This window comes from Canis lupus, chromosome 30, assembly GCF_003254725.2.
Source record: "Canis lupus dingo isolate Sandy chromosome 30, ASM325472v2, whole genome shotgun sequence".
Classification (NCBI taxonomy): domain Eukaryota; kingdom Metazoa; phylum Chordata; class Mammalia; order Carnivora; family Canidae; genus Canis; species Canis lupus.
In genome coordinates, this window is record NC_064272.1 from 17,693,607 (window position 1) to 17,711,260 (window position 17,654).

The 17,654-nt window shown below is 39.2% G+C and overlaps 1 protein-coding gene across 2 annotated transcripts in view; it reads left to right on the forward strand.

Moving 5' to 3' along the window:
- The window catches only part of TMOD2 (tropomodulin 2), a 75,718-nt gene extending 58,788 nt beyond the window's left edge, over positions 1-16,930 (forward strand). For both annotated transcript variants that reach the window (XM_025472781.3, XM_025472782.3), the window contains exons 9-10: positions 6,190-6,334; positions 8,239-16,930. In XM_025472781.3, the coding sequence (XP_025328566.1) occupies positions 6,190-6,334; positions 8,239-8,273 (180 nt within the window). In that variant the 3' untranslated portion in view covers positions 8,274-16,930. The remainder of the gene's footprint in view (positions 1-6,189; positions 6,335-8,238) is intronic.
- Positions 16,931-17,654: the final 724 nt, after the last annotated feature.

Below are 17,654 nucleotides of genomic sequence, written 5' to 3' on the forward strand. Positions count from 1 at the left end.
AATTTCTCAACAAGATACTAGCCAATAGGATCCAACAGTACATTAAGAAGATTATTCACCATGACCAAGTGGGATTTATCCCCAGGATGCAAGGCTGGTTCAACACTCGTAAAGCAATCAATGTGATTGATCATATCAGCAAGAGAAAAAACCAAGAACCATATGATCCTCTCAATAGATGCAGAGAAAGCATCTGACAAAATACAGCATCCATCCCTGATCAAAACTCTTCAGAGTGTAGGGATAGAGGGAACATTCCTCAACATCTTAAAAGCCATCTACGAAAAGCCCACAGCAAATGTCATTCTCAATGGGGAAACACTGGGAACCTTTCCCCTAAGATCAGGAACAAGACAGGGATGTCCACTCTCACCACTGCTATTCAACATAGTACTGGAAGTCCTAGCCTCAGCAATCAGGCAACAAAAAGAAATAAAAGGCATTCAAATTGGCAAAGAAGAAGTCAAACTCTCCCTCTTTGCAGATGACATGATACTGTACATAGAAAACCCAAAAGACTCCATCCCAAGATTGCTAGAACTCATACAGCAATTTGGGTTTTTTTTAATTTTTTATTTATTTATGATAGTCACACACAGAGAGAGAGAGAGAGAGAGGCAGAGACACAGGAAGAAGGGAGAAGCAGGCTCCATGCACCGGGAGCCCGACGTGGGATTTGATCCTGGGTCTCCAGGATCACACCCTGGGCCAAAGGCAGGCACCCAACCGCTGCGCCACCCAGGGATCCCTCATACAGCAATTTGGCAGTGTGGAAGGATACAAAATCAATGCCCAGAAGTCAGTGGCATTTCTATACACTAAGAATGAGACTGAAGAAAGAGAAATTAAGGAGTCAATCCCATTTATAATTGCACCCAAAAGCATAAGATACCTAGGAATAAACCTAACCAAAGAGGTGAAGGATCTATACCCTAAAAACTACAGAACACTTCTGAAAGAAATTGAGGAAGACATAAAAAGATGGAAAAATATTCCATGCTCATGGATTGGAATAATTAATATTGTGAAAATGTCAATGTTACCCAGGGCAATTTACACATTTAATGCAATCCCTATCAAAATACCATGGACTTTCTTCAGAGAGTTGGAACAAATCATCTTAAGATTTGTGTGGATTCAGAAAAGACCCTGAATAGCCAGGGGAATATTAAAATAGAAAATCAGAGCTGGGGGCATCACAATGCCAGATTTCAGGTTGTACTACAAAGCTGTGGTCATCAAGACAGTGTGGTACTGGCACAGAAACAGACACATAGATCAATGGAACAGAATAGAGAACCCAGAAGTGGACCCTGAACTTTATGGTCAACTAATATTCGACAAAGCAGGAAAGACTATCCACTGGAAAAAAGACAGTCTCTTCAATTAATGGTGCTGGGAAAATTGGACATCCACATGCAGAAGAATGAAACTAGTCCATTCTCTTAGCCCATACACAAAGATAAACTCAAAATGGATGAATGATCTAAATGTGAGACAAGAATCCATCAAAATCCTAGAGGAGAACACAGGCAACACCCTTTTTGAACTTGGCCACAGCAACTTCTTGCAAGATACATCCATGAAGGCAAGAGAAACAAAAGCAAAAATGAACTATTGGGACTTCATCAAGATAAGAAGCTTCTGCACAGCAAAAGAAACAGTCAACAAAACTAAAAGACAACCTACAGAATGGGAGAAGATATTTGCAAATGACCTTTCAGATAAAGGGCTAGTTTCCAAGATCTATAAAGAACTTATTAAACTCAACAGCAAAGAAACAATCCAATCATGAAATGGGCAAAAGACATGAAGAGAAATTTCACAGAGGAAATTTGGTCATAGACATGACCAACAAATACATGAGAAAATGCTCCGCATCCCTGGCCATCAGGGAAATACAAATCAAAACCACAATGAGATACCATCTCACACCAGTGAGAATGGGGAAAATTAACAAGGCAGGAAACCACAAATGTTGGAGAGGATGTGGAGAAAGGGGAACTCTCTTGCACTCTTGGTGGAAATGTGAACTGGTACAGCCACTCTGGAAAACTGTGTGGAGGTGCCTCAAAGAGTTAAAAATAGATCTGCCCTATGACCCAGCAATTGCATGCTGGGGATTTACCCCAAAGATACACATGCAGTGAAACGCTGGGACACCTGCACCCTGATGTTTATAGCAGCAATATCCACAATAGCCAAACTGTGGAAGGAACCTCGGTGTCCATCGAAAGATGAATAGATAAAGAAGATGTGGTCTATGTATACAATGGAATATTACTCAGCCATTAGAAACGACAAATACCCACCATTTGCTTCGACGTGGAGGGACCTGGAAGGTATTAGGCCGAGTGAAATAAGTCAATCGGAAAAGGACAAACATTATATGGTCTCATTCATTTGGGGAATATAAAAATTAGTGAAAGGGAATAAAGGGAAAGGAGAGAAATGAGTGAAAATATCAGTGAGGGAGACAGAACATGAGAGACACCTAACTCTGGGAAATGAACAAGGGGTAGTGGAAGGCGAGGTGGGCGGGGGGTTGGGGTGACTGGGTGATGGGCACTGAGGGGGGCACTTGGGATGAGCACTGGGTGTTATGATATATGTTGGCAAATTGAACTCTAATAAAATTTTTAAATAAAAAATAAAATAGCAAATCAAAAAAATAAAAATAAAAAATAAAATAATCTGTAAGACAGTTTCCTCAGGCAGGGCCAGCAGCTGAGACCAATTTAGCATCCTTGTGGCAGGCAGCTGCACCAAAATGAAGGCTTGCTGAGAGCCTGTCACTGGGGCAGGCTGCTGTGGCGAGGCTCCAGGTAAAAAGGTAATGATTTAATCAGATGCCCCCTATGAGAACAACAATCCATGATGCATATTAATGAAACAGATGGGTAACTGCTAAATAAAACCGAAAAAAGGTCATTTAAAAAAAAAACAGAAGAAATGTATGCTTAAACTTTTATTTCTCTCTTTGTATTTAGTGACTCCTAAAAGGGAAACCTATACAAATTATAAGAAATTCTGGCCTCCATTTGTTGCCCTGGGTTTATATACCACAAAAGACCCTAAATAAAAAGACTCAGGCTGAGAAAGAAAGGTGCCCTATGTTACATTACTTTCTCCCCTAATTTGCTATGCCCCTTCCCAATATAATTTTCTGCAGCTCCTATATCCTTTATATACCCATCAGATAGATGCCCATCCTGTGAATTACCCAAGCACAGGACTCCACAGTCTTGAGATTTGTGAGGGGAGGTAAGGAACTTTTATGTCATCCCTCCCCATCAGCTACATCCACCATAAGCTCCTTCTGCCCCTGATAGCACCACTTGGCCCATTCCAGGGGCATAAGGCATAGCTATGGCAGCCCAACCTTAGCTCAGGTCTCAATCCTTAGTACAGCCCACTGTTCTTTTTTTTTTTTTTAAAGATTTTATTTATTTAGTCATGATAGTCACACACAGAGAGAGAGAGAGGCAGAGACATAGGCAGAGGGAGAAGCAGGCTCCATGCAGGGAGCCCGATGTGGGATTCGATCCCGGGTCTCCAGGATCGCGCCCTGGGGCCAAAGGCAGGCGCCAAACTGCTGTGCCACCCAGGGATCCCCTAGCCCACTGTTCTAAAGCATGTCGTGAGCTAAAGTTGGTCATGGAACTGTGAGGTCAGAATCTATTTTTTGCTGCCTCTCCCTCTCATGAGCTTACAATGCTAATCTCTACACTGGATACCCACAGTTGTTATTGTCTGACTGGAAATACCACATTTTATTAATTTCTTGGGGAGAGACTGGTTTGACAGGTTGTTGGGTGAAAACAAAGAAAAGGAGCAAAGAATTAGACCTTAGAACTCACCTAGAACACAAAAATTTCTCCCTAAACTTTTCTCCTTCATCTACTCAATAGTTAAATTTTCCAAAATTAAAAAGTGTATTTTTAAAATATAATAAAGCACTAAAAAATGATGCTGGCACAAAAATAGCCTTGGCAGAACAATGGATTCCAGAATCATATCCAAGTACACCTGAGAATTTTGTAGCAAAGTAGTATTTCAACTCTGAGAGGAAAGGCCAAAGTAAAAGATAGTGAAAAAATCCACTAGCATTTTGGAACAAGATTAAGTTGGGGCTCTATCTTGATTCTTATACTAAAATTCATTCAAATAAAATGTAGATTTAAATATGAAAATATATGAAATCATAAAATGGAAGAAATCAGAAGGATTTCTGATAGAAGAAATCAGAAGAGCCTAAACATGGTATAAAATCTAGACCGATATAAATTTAGCCATATGAAAATGAAAAAAGAATCAAGAAGTCAAAAGACAAACTGAATAAAATATGTTCAACACATTTGATAAAAGGCTAATTCCTTAATATATAAGAAACTTAGAAATTATTTTTTTTTAAAAAAGGACCCGTAAGCTGGTAAACATACACACACACACACACACACACACACACACACACATAACAGAGACTGGTAGTTTCCAAAAAGAGAAGTACAGCTGCATAAGAAAATTTAATTGCTCTTATTCATAATTTGAGAAATGCAAATTAAAGCAATGAAATAAATATAAATGAAATATAAATCTTCATCTATTAGGTTGACAAAAGTAGAAAAGATTGATAATATCCCATGTTGACCAGGGTAGGGAAAAAATCTCAACCACTGTTAGTAGGAGTAAAAAAACTGTTATATTTTTTAGGGTAAGTGAGTAATATATCCAAATTTGAAACATGCTTATTCTCGGGCCCAGCCCTAATTTGCCCTACCGGCACATTTGCAGAAATGTTCTAGGATATACTATGTGTACAAGGGAAGTTCACTGCAGCACTGTTTGGAATAGTAGCAATGGAAAGCAATGTAACAAAAAGTCGGTAGAACCTAGCTTAAGTAAGTTATTCTCCATCACTACAATGGACGGCTGGACAGCTGTTAATAAGAATGAGATACATGCATACATGTGAAAAGGTATTCTAATGTTAAATGAAAAATAAAAATACGTTTCAGAACAATATGCTGGTATAATCCATTTATGTAGAAAAAAGCAGATATGTACCTATGATTAGGTAGACATATGAATGCATAGAAAATGTTTAAAAAGACCACATACCATATGCCAAACTGGCTTTCTCTATAGGGAATGGAAATACTGGAGAAGGGAGCTTTTGTATTTTACACACTTTTGTGTGTTTTTTTCTAAATAAACCTATATTTTTTACTTAAAATTTTAAAATATATTACAGAAAAATTGAATTTTAATTTTTATTTAATTTTGATTAATTTTTAAACTTCTATATTTACACACCCCATTTAAAAATTACTTTCAGTTTTTTTTTTATTCTGATTCACTTTAAAAAACAACAAACAAACAAACAAAAAAACCAGGAAGCTTCTTTTTACCAACTTAAAAAACTTGGGAATTTTTTTCCACAGCCTAATAACCCCTTTGGGGTTTCGTAATTCACCTGGCCATGGTTCAAACCACAGTGAAGTTTCTTTGGGATCTCCTGCTGAGAAAGAATGGCCATCTGGTTGATAACCTTTAATTATTTTTGGATATGGATCCTAGAATAGAAAATTCAGTAATTGGATTGATTGCTCTAAGACAGTTTCACTACTTAAAAACACCCTTTGTTTAAACCACAGAAACTGTGGGAAGCCTGGGTGGCTCAGTGGTAGAGTGTCTGCCTTTGGCCCAGGGTGTGATCCTGGAGTCCTGGGATCAAGCCCCACATCAGGCTCCCTGCATTCCCCCTGCTTCTCCTCTGCCTGTGTCTCTGCCTCTCTCTCTCTGTGTCTCTCATAAATAAATAAAATCTTAAAAAAAAAACAAAACAAAACATGGAAACTGGGGTAAATTGAAAGCACCGAATATTAGTTTTGCTTTAATTTTACACGTGGAATCATGTTTTCCTTTCTAAATAATTTGCCTAGTCTTTCCAGTTTAGCACGCCAGCAGATTTGGCTGTCTGTTGGATTTTGCTTCTAGACAAGGAGCAGATCTCAAGTGACTGTATGGGAGAAAATACCTCAAGTGACTTTATTACTTTCAGTGTATTTTATTCCATCTGTCCTTTTACCTTTTTGTGCAGCAAGCAGCCATGCATCTCTCCCATGCAAGTAACTCTTTCCTCTTTCTTCTTGGTCTTCTTGTGTATGTGTCTGCACCTGTACCCAGAGACAACAGTTGGGAACAGCTGTGGAGATGGAAATTGCCCAGATGCTCGAGGAGAATTCAAGGATCCTCAAGTTTGGATATCAGTTTACCAAGCAAGGCCCTCGAACAAGGGTGGCAGCCGCCATCACAAAGAATAATGACCTGGGTAATGCAGCCCTAATGTGTGCCCTTAGCAATTAGAAGAGCATGACAACTGTTTATTTCTCCACTTCAGATACAATATTGCAGACATTCTCCTGGCCTTTGGTGTCAGCCCTGGATCAAAGGCACATTATTATATTATCCTGGGAATTCTCATCAATTTCCACAGTGTTTCAGTTTTATTGTAGCATTCTCTTAAGAACTGTTTGTTCTTTTTTTTCAGATAGTCTTTGATTTCTGCTTGTTTCCTTTATATATTTGGTTCTCCTTTGCTTACTACTTACATGTAATCACCCTATGTTATCTGCACCAGAAGATGGATGCAGTGATGTGGAAATTCCCAGTTCATTTAAGTTTGACCCCTGACCATGCTTTTGCACTTGGGTTCAAATACAGTTATGTCTGATACATTGGTGATTTTTGTGGAGCTATGTTATAAGGGTAAAACTTAGAAGTAGCTTTTTCAGTGAACTCCTCCTTCATTTTTCCTGCTGCCCACTCTTTGCTGAAGATCCATGACATTTCTTCCATTAGGATGGGAGGGAGGATATCCTGGTCCACCATAGCACAGAAGAATGGGACAGATTGGGAAAGCTTGGTCTGGGCACAGCTCAGTCACCTGAAGCTGCATGGCAAAAGGACACCCAGGAGCAGTCACTTGGCAAGCAGTCAGCCAGTAGCAGAACTCGGTCCCCAGTTTGAGGTTCAAGGACAGATTGCCAGACCTTGGACGGGAGAACTGGTCACAGTGTTCCACCAAGTAGAGTACTGGCCACTGGGAGGATTCAGATAGTAGATGAGAAAGAAACAAAGAGTTGGAACCCAAAGGGGGGTAGGTAGAGATTAGTGTCCATCTCCCTGCCCGGGCATGCTTAGCCAAGATGCTGAGACTCAGCTGAGGTATGTTGTATGGCCTCCAGCAGCTGGCCAGGCAGATGGCAGTGCTTGCCGCTGGGCTGTAGAGGATGAGGCTAAGGGAGCAACCCCACAAACTAGGCTTTGAAAGAGGGTAGAGGCAGTGGTCAGAAGGCACCTAGGAAAACTGCATAGAGTCCACAGCTGCACAACACGGAGACCAAAGAGAAAAGGGTAAAAAGAAGAGGCTTCAGGTAAATGGAGAAATAATCATGAGCCCAAGAGTGGCAGCGGTGGGCAAGAGCTTTTGTCTCATTTTCTGCAGGCTGGGCTATTTAGAGAGTTAGGGCAGGCCCACAGCAAGGGCATCTTTTGCCCAATCCAGGAAGGTTAGGGTAACCCTCTTCCTATCCACCAGACAGGCCTCCAGGTAGAGAGGTAGAAGGGGGAAATGGGTTACAGAAACTGGGAATGGGCAGTCAGGGCAATTTTTTTGATACAAATTCCCCACTTAAGGGAACCTTTGTGTCTGAGTTTGCCTGCCATCTGAATCACCCCTTCCTGGGGAATGATACTTGGCGGTTTATGTTTAATCAGGTTTAGAAACTTTGAACATTTGTTTGCAACTCCTTCTGGTCTTCAAGCCATAAACAGAATTCATAGATCATGAATGTCTCCTCCTCAGGAGTTAAAGGCAGCTGAGGGTCAAGTGGCACAGAGGCTGAGATGTGCATGGATAAGCGACCATGGAAATATTCAGAAGTTCACTGTTTTACGGGTCTATTCTGGTCCTTGTACTCCATAAAAATTTCTCACATTCAAGTTCCCAAATATCAGACATAACTTTCTTTAAAATGTAAATTCCACAAGACACTAGATTATTATATCCTTTCGATTTAAATCACTTATTGGGTAATGAGTATTGAAATTTAAGATAACTATATCCTTAAATGTGTGGGATTGCTAGCTCGTGTGATTAATGTTGTTTGTCTGGAAGTTAAGGACCATTCCTTCAATTTATTTATTTTCTTCCTTTTCTTTTGACTTACCTAGTTCGTAAAAAGCGAGTCGAAGGAGACCGAAGGTAAACTTTCACAGGAGGCGGCAAAGTTTCACCATGGTGGCCATTGAAAAATAAGCAAGCAAAAACTCTTCTCCTTCCCCATCAGGACCATTTTATCCGAGGTTATGCATTTCCGTTAACCACACAGCTAAAAGTTTAATTGTTGTGTTCTTTTTTTAGCACTACTTATTTATCTTGGGTTTTTAAATATATACAATCGTTTCATTTGCACATGGGCACCTCTGGCAACTTGCACCAGTGGACTTCAGCAGACCGTAGTGGGTAATAGCAGTCGAAAAATTATTTAACCACTTCCATATTGGATTCTCTGGCTCTCTTACGTGAATTTTTTTTTAATCACTGAACGGAATTTAGTATATAAGTGTATTTGTAACTGTTGATTATGATAGAGGCCTATCTCTGTTTACATGCATAGCTTTGAGTTAGGCTAAATACAGCAGAAGTATTCTTCTGACCACATAAGAAGTTAGTATTGCCAATCTTTCACTGGGGGAGAAAGCACAAATTCTCTCCTAGTTCCAGAAAAATCACTAAATGCACATGTCCCACTGTTTGAAGATCAGTGGTGTCATCTTCATTGAAAGCAAGGTAGCATTATGATACTTTAACACAGCATCAGCAAATAAGTATGAAACAGTAACCTATGAATAGTCTTCAAAGCAGACTTATAGGCAGCAAAATTAATTACCACACCTACCTTTATTGATTATTCAACATAAATTCGATCTTTAACATGACTAACAGATAACTTTTTACAAAGCTGTTTTAAACTTTTCCGGATGCAATGGGAAATTTTTAAATTTTAATAAGAGGGTAGCTTTTAAAACAGTACATTCCTAAATAAAACAATAATAATTGTACCATAGCCAGAGTTGTCTGATACATATGATTACATCATTTTGGCAAATTTTAGAAGCATTTATTGCTTTATCTTTAGTGTGACAAGATCACAGAATAAAATGTGAATGTTCATTAATTATACAGACATTTGTCCACATGGCATGATCTATCCAGACCTTTGCAAACATCAAAAAAAGATGTGAATTATCACTTATCCAGATGTTTGTCATCTCAAGGACAAAGCCTGTGAAAGGACAGTTGAGATGATCTCATGGTTGTGTTCAGTAACTTTTCATCTAGCAGTGCAACAGTGTGATGGTAAGCTAAGGAAACACAGGCCTACAGCCTTTGGCTCAAGCTCACATGCCTTTGGTGACACTGCCTGAGGCTGTAGTTGGTGGCTCTTTGACACTGCCTCAGGCACCTCTTCCTCTCTCCCTTTCTCTTCTTTCTTCTCCCCTCCTTTCCTTCCAACTCTTTCTTTTTTCCTCTTTTGTCTGAAATTCTGAGCCTCGTAAAGGTGACATCCCATGTGCTGGTGACACCTGGAGCTAAAAAGATTGCTGACTCGAGCATAAGATGGGCCCAAGTCGGAATTTGTTTAATAATTGAGTGTTCCTGGGTTACTTGGTAGTAGTAAAACAAGTTAATGGGAAAACAATACGTGCATTATTCTAGTTAGCTTGTAAAACACATGGAATCTGGTTAGGAGAGATAGCCTTCATAAAATTGGACATTTACATATATTATAAGAACTCACACATGTATTTCTAAAATCCTTTGAAACATCTCATTTTCTTGACAAAATTTTATATCTTTTTGCGGGAATGAGCAAAATATGTTGATATATTTGGAATCCTAAAAATCCTTCAATTAGCTTTTGACTGTCTGTAAAAAACATAGTAAATACCATTTGATGATTTTCAGTTTGATTTTTTCCATCCCTTTTACTCATTTAGGTATGATATGTTGGAGCCAATTCATACAGGCTTACCAACTATTAAATTTTCAAGAATTTTGCAAACTCGTTGTTAAATACAGCCATTATTAAAAATTGAATGGCATGCAGTTATAATTAAATTATTTTAAAAACAAAAGTAATATTCAAAAATCTGTTTTAATTGGCTTTGCTCTTGAGGTTATTTAGATTTCTTGTGTCTATATGACAGAAATGCTATATAATGAGGTGCTATTGTGCATCTCTTCCCAACTCAGAAGTTCAGAACTCCTTGTTGGTGTTTGAACTTGACTATGAACTTGAACTATGGAAATTAACAAATGTTACAAATCAGGACGTTTTCCCCGCTAGGTTGCAGGTTGATAAACATTCATCAGCACACCACAGGGTAGAATGTACACAATTCTTTTTCTGTATCATATATTTAGGTTACCATATTGCCAAAGGGAAGAACCTTTCTCTTAAGTGTCTTTCTCCTATCCCTTTAGATTTGTTGCAGATATATTATAAGTGCTGAGTCCCTGAAATGCCCTTCAAGCAAGACTTTTTCCTTTCTTTCTTCATTCACTCTCTTTCTTGCCTTCACCTCTACAAAATCCTGTATCCTACAGTGTCCCCCATAGCCCCAATGCCTGGGGGCTAAAGCAGTTCCTGACAAACTGACAGAAAGCAAGAAAAAAATGTCAGAATTTGATGGTGACTATGCTGTGGTTGTTGATAGTATTAAAGCAAAATAGTGGGCTATTGACAAAATTTAGCCCTCTTTTTAGCTTGTGAAATAGTTTGATCACACGTAATAGAGTTTATAAAATCAAATATTTATTACTAATTGGTTTACCAACATTACTTGTGTTTTTAAAGTCGCTTGTAAGGTGACATTTCCATGAGTATTCACATATTAAAGATAATTATTAGAAAATAAACTTATATTTGGGGAACCCTATAAATCATTGAATTAACCCAGGACTTCATTTCCCCATTTCCAAAGTGTGTAAGTAGAAGCTTTTTCATAATCCTGCACATAATTAATCCCTTACCGTCAATCATGGTGGGGCATAATGTATATAAAATATTTTTATATGTATGCATTTTGCCAAATACTACGCTGAGATATTTGGCAACATCTGGACAACTGATTGAAGGGAGATAATCTCTCCCCAGACCACCTCCTTTCCCCTTTTAGACTTGTACAGGCTCATGCTAGTGCCAGATCACTCATCAGAATTTGCAGGCTCATATCACCAGCACCCATCACAGCATATATGGAAGATGACTTTTTAGGAAAGAGTTTTGGAAGTCTGGAGATCATATAATTAATCCAGCACTACATTCCCCATCTGCCTGAAGTGTATAATGGAAGTTTTATCCTTATTAACATGATTAAATTCCTTCTTTTCATCTTGGTAGGGCATAATGTAAATAAATGTGTGTGTGTGTGTGTGTGTGTGTGTGTGTGTGTGTGTGTGATGTGTGGCCAAATATCTCATACTCTAATGAGGTATGTGACTTCATCTGGACCACTGGTTGAAGGGAGATGCTCTCTCCCCAGCTCCATTTTCCTACTCCCTTCTAGCATTGCTGCCAGCCCAGGTTCAATGTGAATCAGTCCCTGGACTTTGCAGCTTAGATCATCAAATTTCACAGCAGGTATAGAAGACCACTCTTAGGGAATAATTATTAGAAGCCTGGAAATAACTTTATTGTTCCAGCACCAAAACTCCTTATATGCCTAAAGTGTAAGTGGAAGCACTTTCATCTTCATCAACATGATTAAGCCCCTTCCTTCCATCTCGGTAGGGTAAATTGTATATAAATATTTTGTACATAAAGATCACCAAATACTGTAAGTGGTATTTGGCTAAAGCTGGACGACTGATTGAAGGGAGATGCTGTCTCCCGGTCCCTCTTTCCTTACCCCTCTTGGAGCTGCTGCGGGCCTCTGTTAGAGAATCACTAGCCTGAAGGGGCACGCACAAGCTCACCCATCTTAGAGTATTAGTTCATCTTACAATAAAAGCCCATCTCCATTTAAAAACTCAGAAATCATCCCAATGCCTATACTCCTCAGAACAATTTCCTTAAGGGAAGCTTGGTACACCAAACCAAAAGAACAGCTGCTTCTCTTCTAGACAGAAATGTGGCCCCTGGCAGGTCACCAGCATTAGGGAAACCAGTGTGCTCTGAAGAACTACCATGAAAAAAAAAAAATTACCATGAGAACATTTCAGACACTCAAACTTGAAACTGGCATTAAGTATCAGCATGCTTTAAACGTAAGATAGCCCTTTAAATTTACAAGAGTTTGCATATACTTCCTTTTTTCAGGGATATGATGTCCTTAGCCCTCTCACAGGCAGTGTAAAGGAGACAGAGGAGAAGTATAAGAACTCTGGCTTAATACAATTTGATATGTGTTTCTGGATCTTGGGGTAGAGTACCTTTTTGCAAAATGGATACATACCATCTTTTGTTTAGTTCAGGTATTGATAGCAATAGTGGAAGTGAGTGGAGCGGGGGGCAGTAAGTTGTGAATACTGGGTTCTGTGGTGTGTTACCTCTACTGAGTTGGAATTGTTTCTGGTATCAGATTTTAAGTCATGATCCTGAAGCTTCCTTTCACTTTTCCACTAATGATGCAATCATAGCTATTTTCACTTTAATGAGCAGAGAATGAAAAAGGAATGTTTTAGCTCTGCCTTCCAGCAGCAGGTTCCACTTACTGTTCCTCACTTCACATATCCCTGCCACTTACCAGACTATCCTCAAAGCTAAAGGATTGGGACACATGCAAAGGCAAGGTGTGAGAATGCTTGGCCCCATCAGGCTGAGCCCTCTGGATTAAAGTCACATGATTAGGCCTCCCGGCAACAAGCTTAGAAGAAAAGAATGCCCAGAACCTCAAGATGTATATTTGTTGTTCTCTTGCTCCCAACTCTAGATTAGATAGAATTTTGTTTTTGTGGTTCAGAAGTTAAGTGAAGGGGCTGAGTGCGGTGGGGAGGAAGATGGAAATTAAAGATCTTTTTTTGCCTAAAGGGAGAAGTAAACTCTGCTCAGCTCACCACCTTCCCATCTGCCTATAACAAAAATAATTAAACATCCAGTAAATGGATGAAGGAAGTATTTGAAATTTGTAACCTGGCTCTGGGTACTTTTCTAGGAAGGCCATACACTTACCGGAAGTTATTTGAGTTTTGTGATGCATCATTGACTTGGGAGAGGGTGAAGGAGACCACACTTTTCTCTGACATCTTCCATGGTAGTCATTTTCAGCACACTGGCTCTGCTAGTTGGTATGGTGGAAGGGCACCATACTAACAGACTCGGAGGCTGACTCCTAATCCCATCACCAACACTTAGCAGGTATATGATCATGGGCAATTCATTCAATTGCCTGACAATTATAGACTACATAGGGGGAAGAGCACTGGATTTGGAGTCAAGAAACCTGGACACTTGGCTCCACACTTTCTTAGCTGGGTGACTTTGGGGCAAGCCACTTAGTCTCTCAAGCCTAAGATTCTTCAGCTATATTATAATGGGAATAATATCTTCACTAACTACCTCACAGAGTTGTGGTGAGAAAATAATCAGATAATGGGATGAAAACACTATACTGGAAAGGGCTATACAAAGTGGGAGATCATTTTCATCATCTATTCACTAATGTTTTCCACTGCCTCTTAAATATGTTTTATTTTCTTCTGACCATTGAGTATGAGCAATCACAGCATGGGTATGACATAGGGAACTGGAATTGAAATTATTTCATTTTTAATACAGAGACGGGAGAGGTAGTTGATGGATGGGTGGGTGTTATGTACCAGTGATGTGTATGGTAGAGCATTTTCCTGGGTCATCTTGACAGTACCCTAGGACATGGTCAGGACTCTTGCAGTGTGTCTAAGGCTGGACACAAGTGGAAGAGCAAAAGGTGATTAAGAATTGAGGGGAGGGCCTGGGGCACTGCTACCTTCCTGCCAGGCTCTGTCACCATAATGGTAGGCTATGACTTGAGGTGTGACAGGAGACCTAGGAGAGAATATTGTCCGTAAGGCCCTAGCAGCTGCATCATAGGCTCAAACCCTGATGGGGAAGGGGAGAAAGTGTCACCTGTGAGATCAGCTCTCCCAGGCAGCAACTGCCTTGTTATCACCAGCAACCTTTGCCCCAGTCAGTATTTTTTGTGCTAAGAAAGATATTGAAACATGGCCTCACAGGACTTTCATAAGCATGTGAAGGCAGGGACTGTCTCATAAATCTTTGTGTCTTCAGTAGCATCTAGTGAGGTGCTTTGTATATAACAGGTGCTTCATAAACACCCCACAAGAATTATACTTCATTTGTCATCATATAATATTTGGAAAACAGTACTGATTTGGATACCAACTGTGTGTGACTTTGGGTAAGACTTTCCATCTCTCTTGTCTTCATTTCATCTGTAAAATGAAATGAGTGGATTAGATGCTCTCTAGGTTCCTCCCAGCTCCCAAGCATTACAATAATCCTGTGATTCTGAAGTTTCTATTGCCTCTGAGCATGCCTGAGTAATGCCTCCATTGCAGCTCCATCTCTCTTGAGAAGGTTTTGTCCAGAGGAAGAGGTCTGAACACTCCACAGACAGTTATCTATTCCTCTTCAGCAGGTTTTACTGCTTCAGAATAGTTCTGGAGGAGCAACCTATTCTGAAAGGAAGTTTTAAAATTTATAATATTTTATCTGCAAAATTGGTGGAGGAGAAGAGGAAGAAATGCAAAGAAAGAAACAGCACAGTAAACACAGCATGTTTTTAATAGGCTTTTACTTAAAGTGTGTGTGTGTGTGTGTGTGTGAGTGAGTGTGTGTTTCTGAGCACATATTGACTGGATAACAGAAGCCAATCAGAAATACACTGTGCAATTGAGAGAAGCTGGCCCAGGACTTAAAATTTCCCATGGATAATCTAAATGCGAATAGATAGGAATTGGCCATATGGTGAAATGAGTTGAATAGAAAATGTGCTTTTTAAGGAAATTTTATTTTAGTACCAAACATTGCCAGTGACAATCTTTAGTTAAATTATTCTGACCTAAGATTCTTATCTCTGCCATTTTGGTTTTAAAAACTCCACTATATTCATGGTATAATATTTATATTTTAATTAAGTCTTTATCTTAATTCTGTTTCATCTACTCAAGGAAAACAAGCAGCATTTTTCATTGCATTTAAAAATGTAAAATACTTGCATGCCACCAGTTGTAATATCTTACCAGTTTGAATGCCTGTAATGTGTGACCTTATGTGTACCTGTATTGTTTTTGAAGAAAACAAAGGAAGTAATACTTTGTAAACTGTTTAAACCTATATGGGCAACATTTATTTGGCTAAGCAGTTATCAAAAAATTCACATAATTTCATTTTTCGTTTTGAAACTTTTCAAAGGTAGACATTTATTCACTAAGGAATTAAAGACTAATTTGCCTTTAAATGTGAACTGGACATTGTGGGAAATAAGTGTGTGATAAAGCAAAATGTATGAAGTGTGAAATCCTTTTACCCTCATAATTAATAAGAATTCCAGTTGACACAAATAGGTGCAATGTTTGACCCTTTGGAATTAGCCAGCCAGATGTAACACTAAGGTAAATGTATACTGTTTTAATTCATCAAGATCTTTCTGCTTTCAAAGATATAATGTATTCACTTATGTCTGGAATAAAGTTTCCAAGTGTAAATGTACAGAACATTAGGAATTAATAAACTTTCCTTTTAAAATGAAAGCAAAGATTGATTTAAGCTAGCAAATTTTTAGACACGTCTTTTTTAAATGAATGTTTGGCACCATGTTCTCATATTAGATAAGTACATTTGCAGAAAGGACTATAAAGTGTCCTTATTATGAAGAAGATAAGAAGTAGACAACAAGAAGTAGCTAGAGGGAGAAAGAACTCATTATTAAAACAAATATGCATGTATGTGGCTAAATAGTTAAAAATTGTTAAAATAAATGGGAGCAGGAATATAGATAATCCCAATGGGTTCATTGTTTTACGTTGATTTTTTTATGTTAACTGTGGGTTTAGATTTTTTTTAATCTTCACTGGGATTGATAACACAGAACTCTAAAAATAATGACATTATATTGTAAAGATTTGCCCTAGAAAAAACAAAACAAAACAAAACAAAAAAACTATTTTTCCTGCTGTCCTGCCAAATTCTGCCTTGTTATTTAGACTGAGGGGAAAGTCCAAGAAGAAGCACAGAAGGCTGATGTCTAATTTTTGTATCTGCTGTTGCATACCTTCTTGTGCACAAGGAAATGTGGTAATTATTTTGTTTAAAGGGTTCCTTCGGGGCAGCCCCGGTGGCTTAGCGGTTTAGCGCCGCCTTCAGCCCAGGGCGTGATCCTGGAGACCCGGGACTGAGTCCCACATCGGGCTCCCTGCACGGAGCCTGCTTCTCCCTCTGCCTGTGTCTCTGCCTCTCTCTCTCTCTCTCTCTCCTCTGTCTCAAATAAATAAAATCTTTGAAAAAAAAAAAGGTTCCTTCAGGTTCTGGGGCTGTAATGAATAGGAACTACAAATATGTACTTTGACATCAGACATGCCTAGTTCAAATCTCACCTGTTAGTTATGTAAATTTCTGTTATTTCTTAGCCTCAGTTTCTTCACCTGTAAAATAGGAATCAGAATCATATTTGACAGTAGGGACAGTGGTACCGTTATGTGTAAAATGTGTAATTAATGTGTAAAACACTTAGGACAGTGCCTGACATGTAGAAGGCACTCAGGTATTACTATCCTAAACTGTGACTTAAATAAATATCCGTGGATATTAATGCAAATAAAGTTGTCCGTTTTATGCTGACAGTGTCAGAAATTTAAGCAGGACCATATCTTATTTTTGTGTTTCTACTGTCCGTTCCTTCTGGCAAACAAGCCCTCCCTCATCACTCCAGTAATTGAATATAAACAAGATAGAGCTGACTCAGGGGTTGCTTATGACATGCTCTCATTTAGCTCTGCTTCCTGTGACTTCCTTGTTGTTTTGTTTGTACCTGCTTTGCTTTCTGGGTACCTTCCTTTGCATTTGGTAGTCAAGCTCTAGGAGCAACTCCTTGACTTTTGGGTCTGTTTTGTGCTTGACTTGCCTCTGTTATGGACCTCCTTCTCTTGGGTTGTTTGATTATTCAGCCTTCCTCTGTGGCTATGAGAAGTGGTACCCCACGTCTCCTCTGCCCCAGTACTTACCCATGTCTTGTTTCCCCCAGCCAGGGAACACGATCAGATGCCCACAGCCTCTAGCAAGTGTCCCACATGTCATAGGACCTCAGTGGGAAAATTAGATGTATATGTGCTTGAATGAGATTGGGCTCTGTGTGGGGCCCAACCAACCTAAGGAGGTGAAATAGAAAAATCAGGTAGCTTCATGACTCCACAGGTATGTCTGTGTGTTGGGGGAGGGGGCTCTCCAAATTGTAGAACACTCAACTTACCAATCCTGCGCAAAAATTTAGAAAAATGTATTATCTGTGTTAGTGGGTTTTAGGCACTTAGAAGTGAAGCAGTGGTCTCTAAGATGCAGCACAGATTCATTTAGAGACAATAG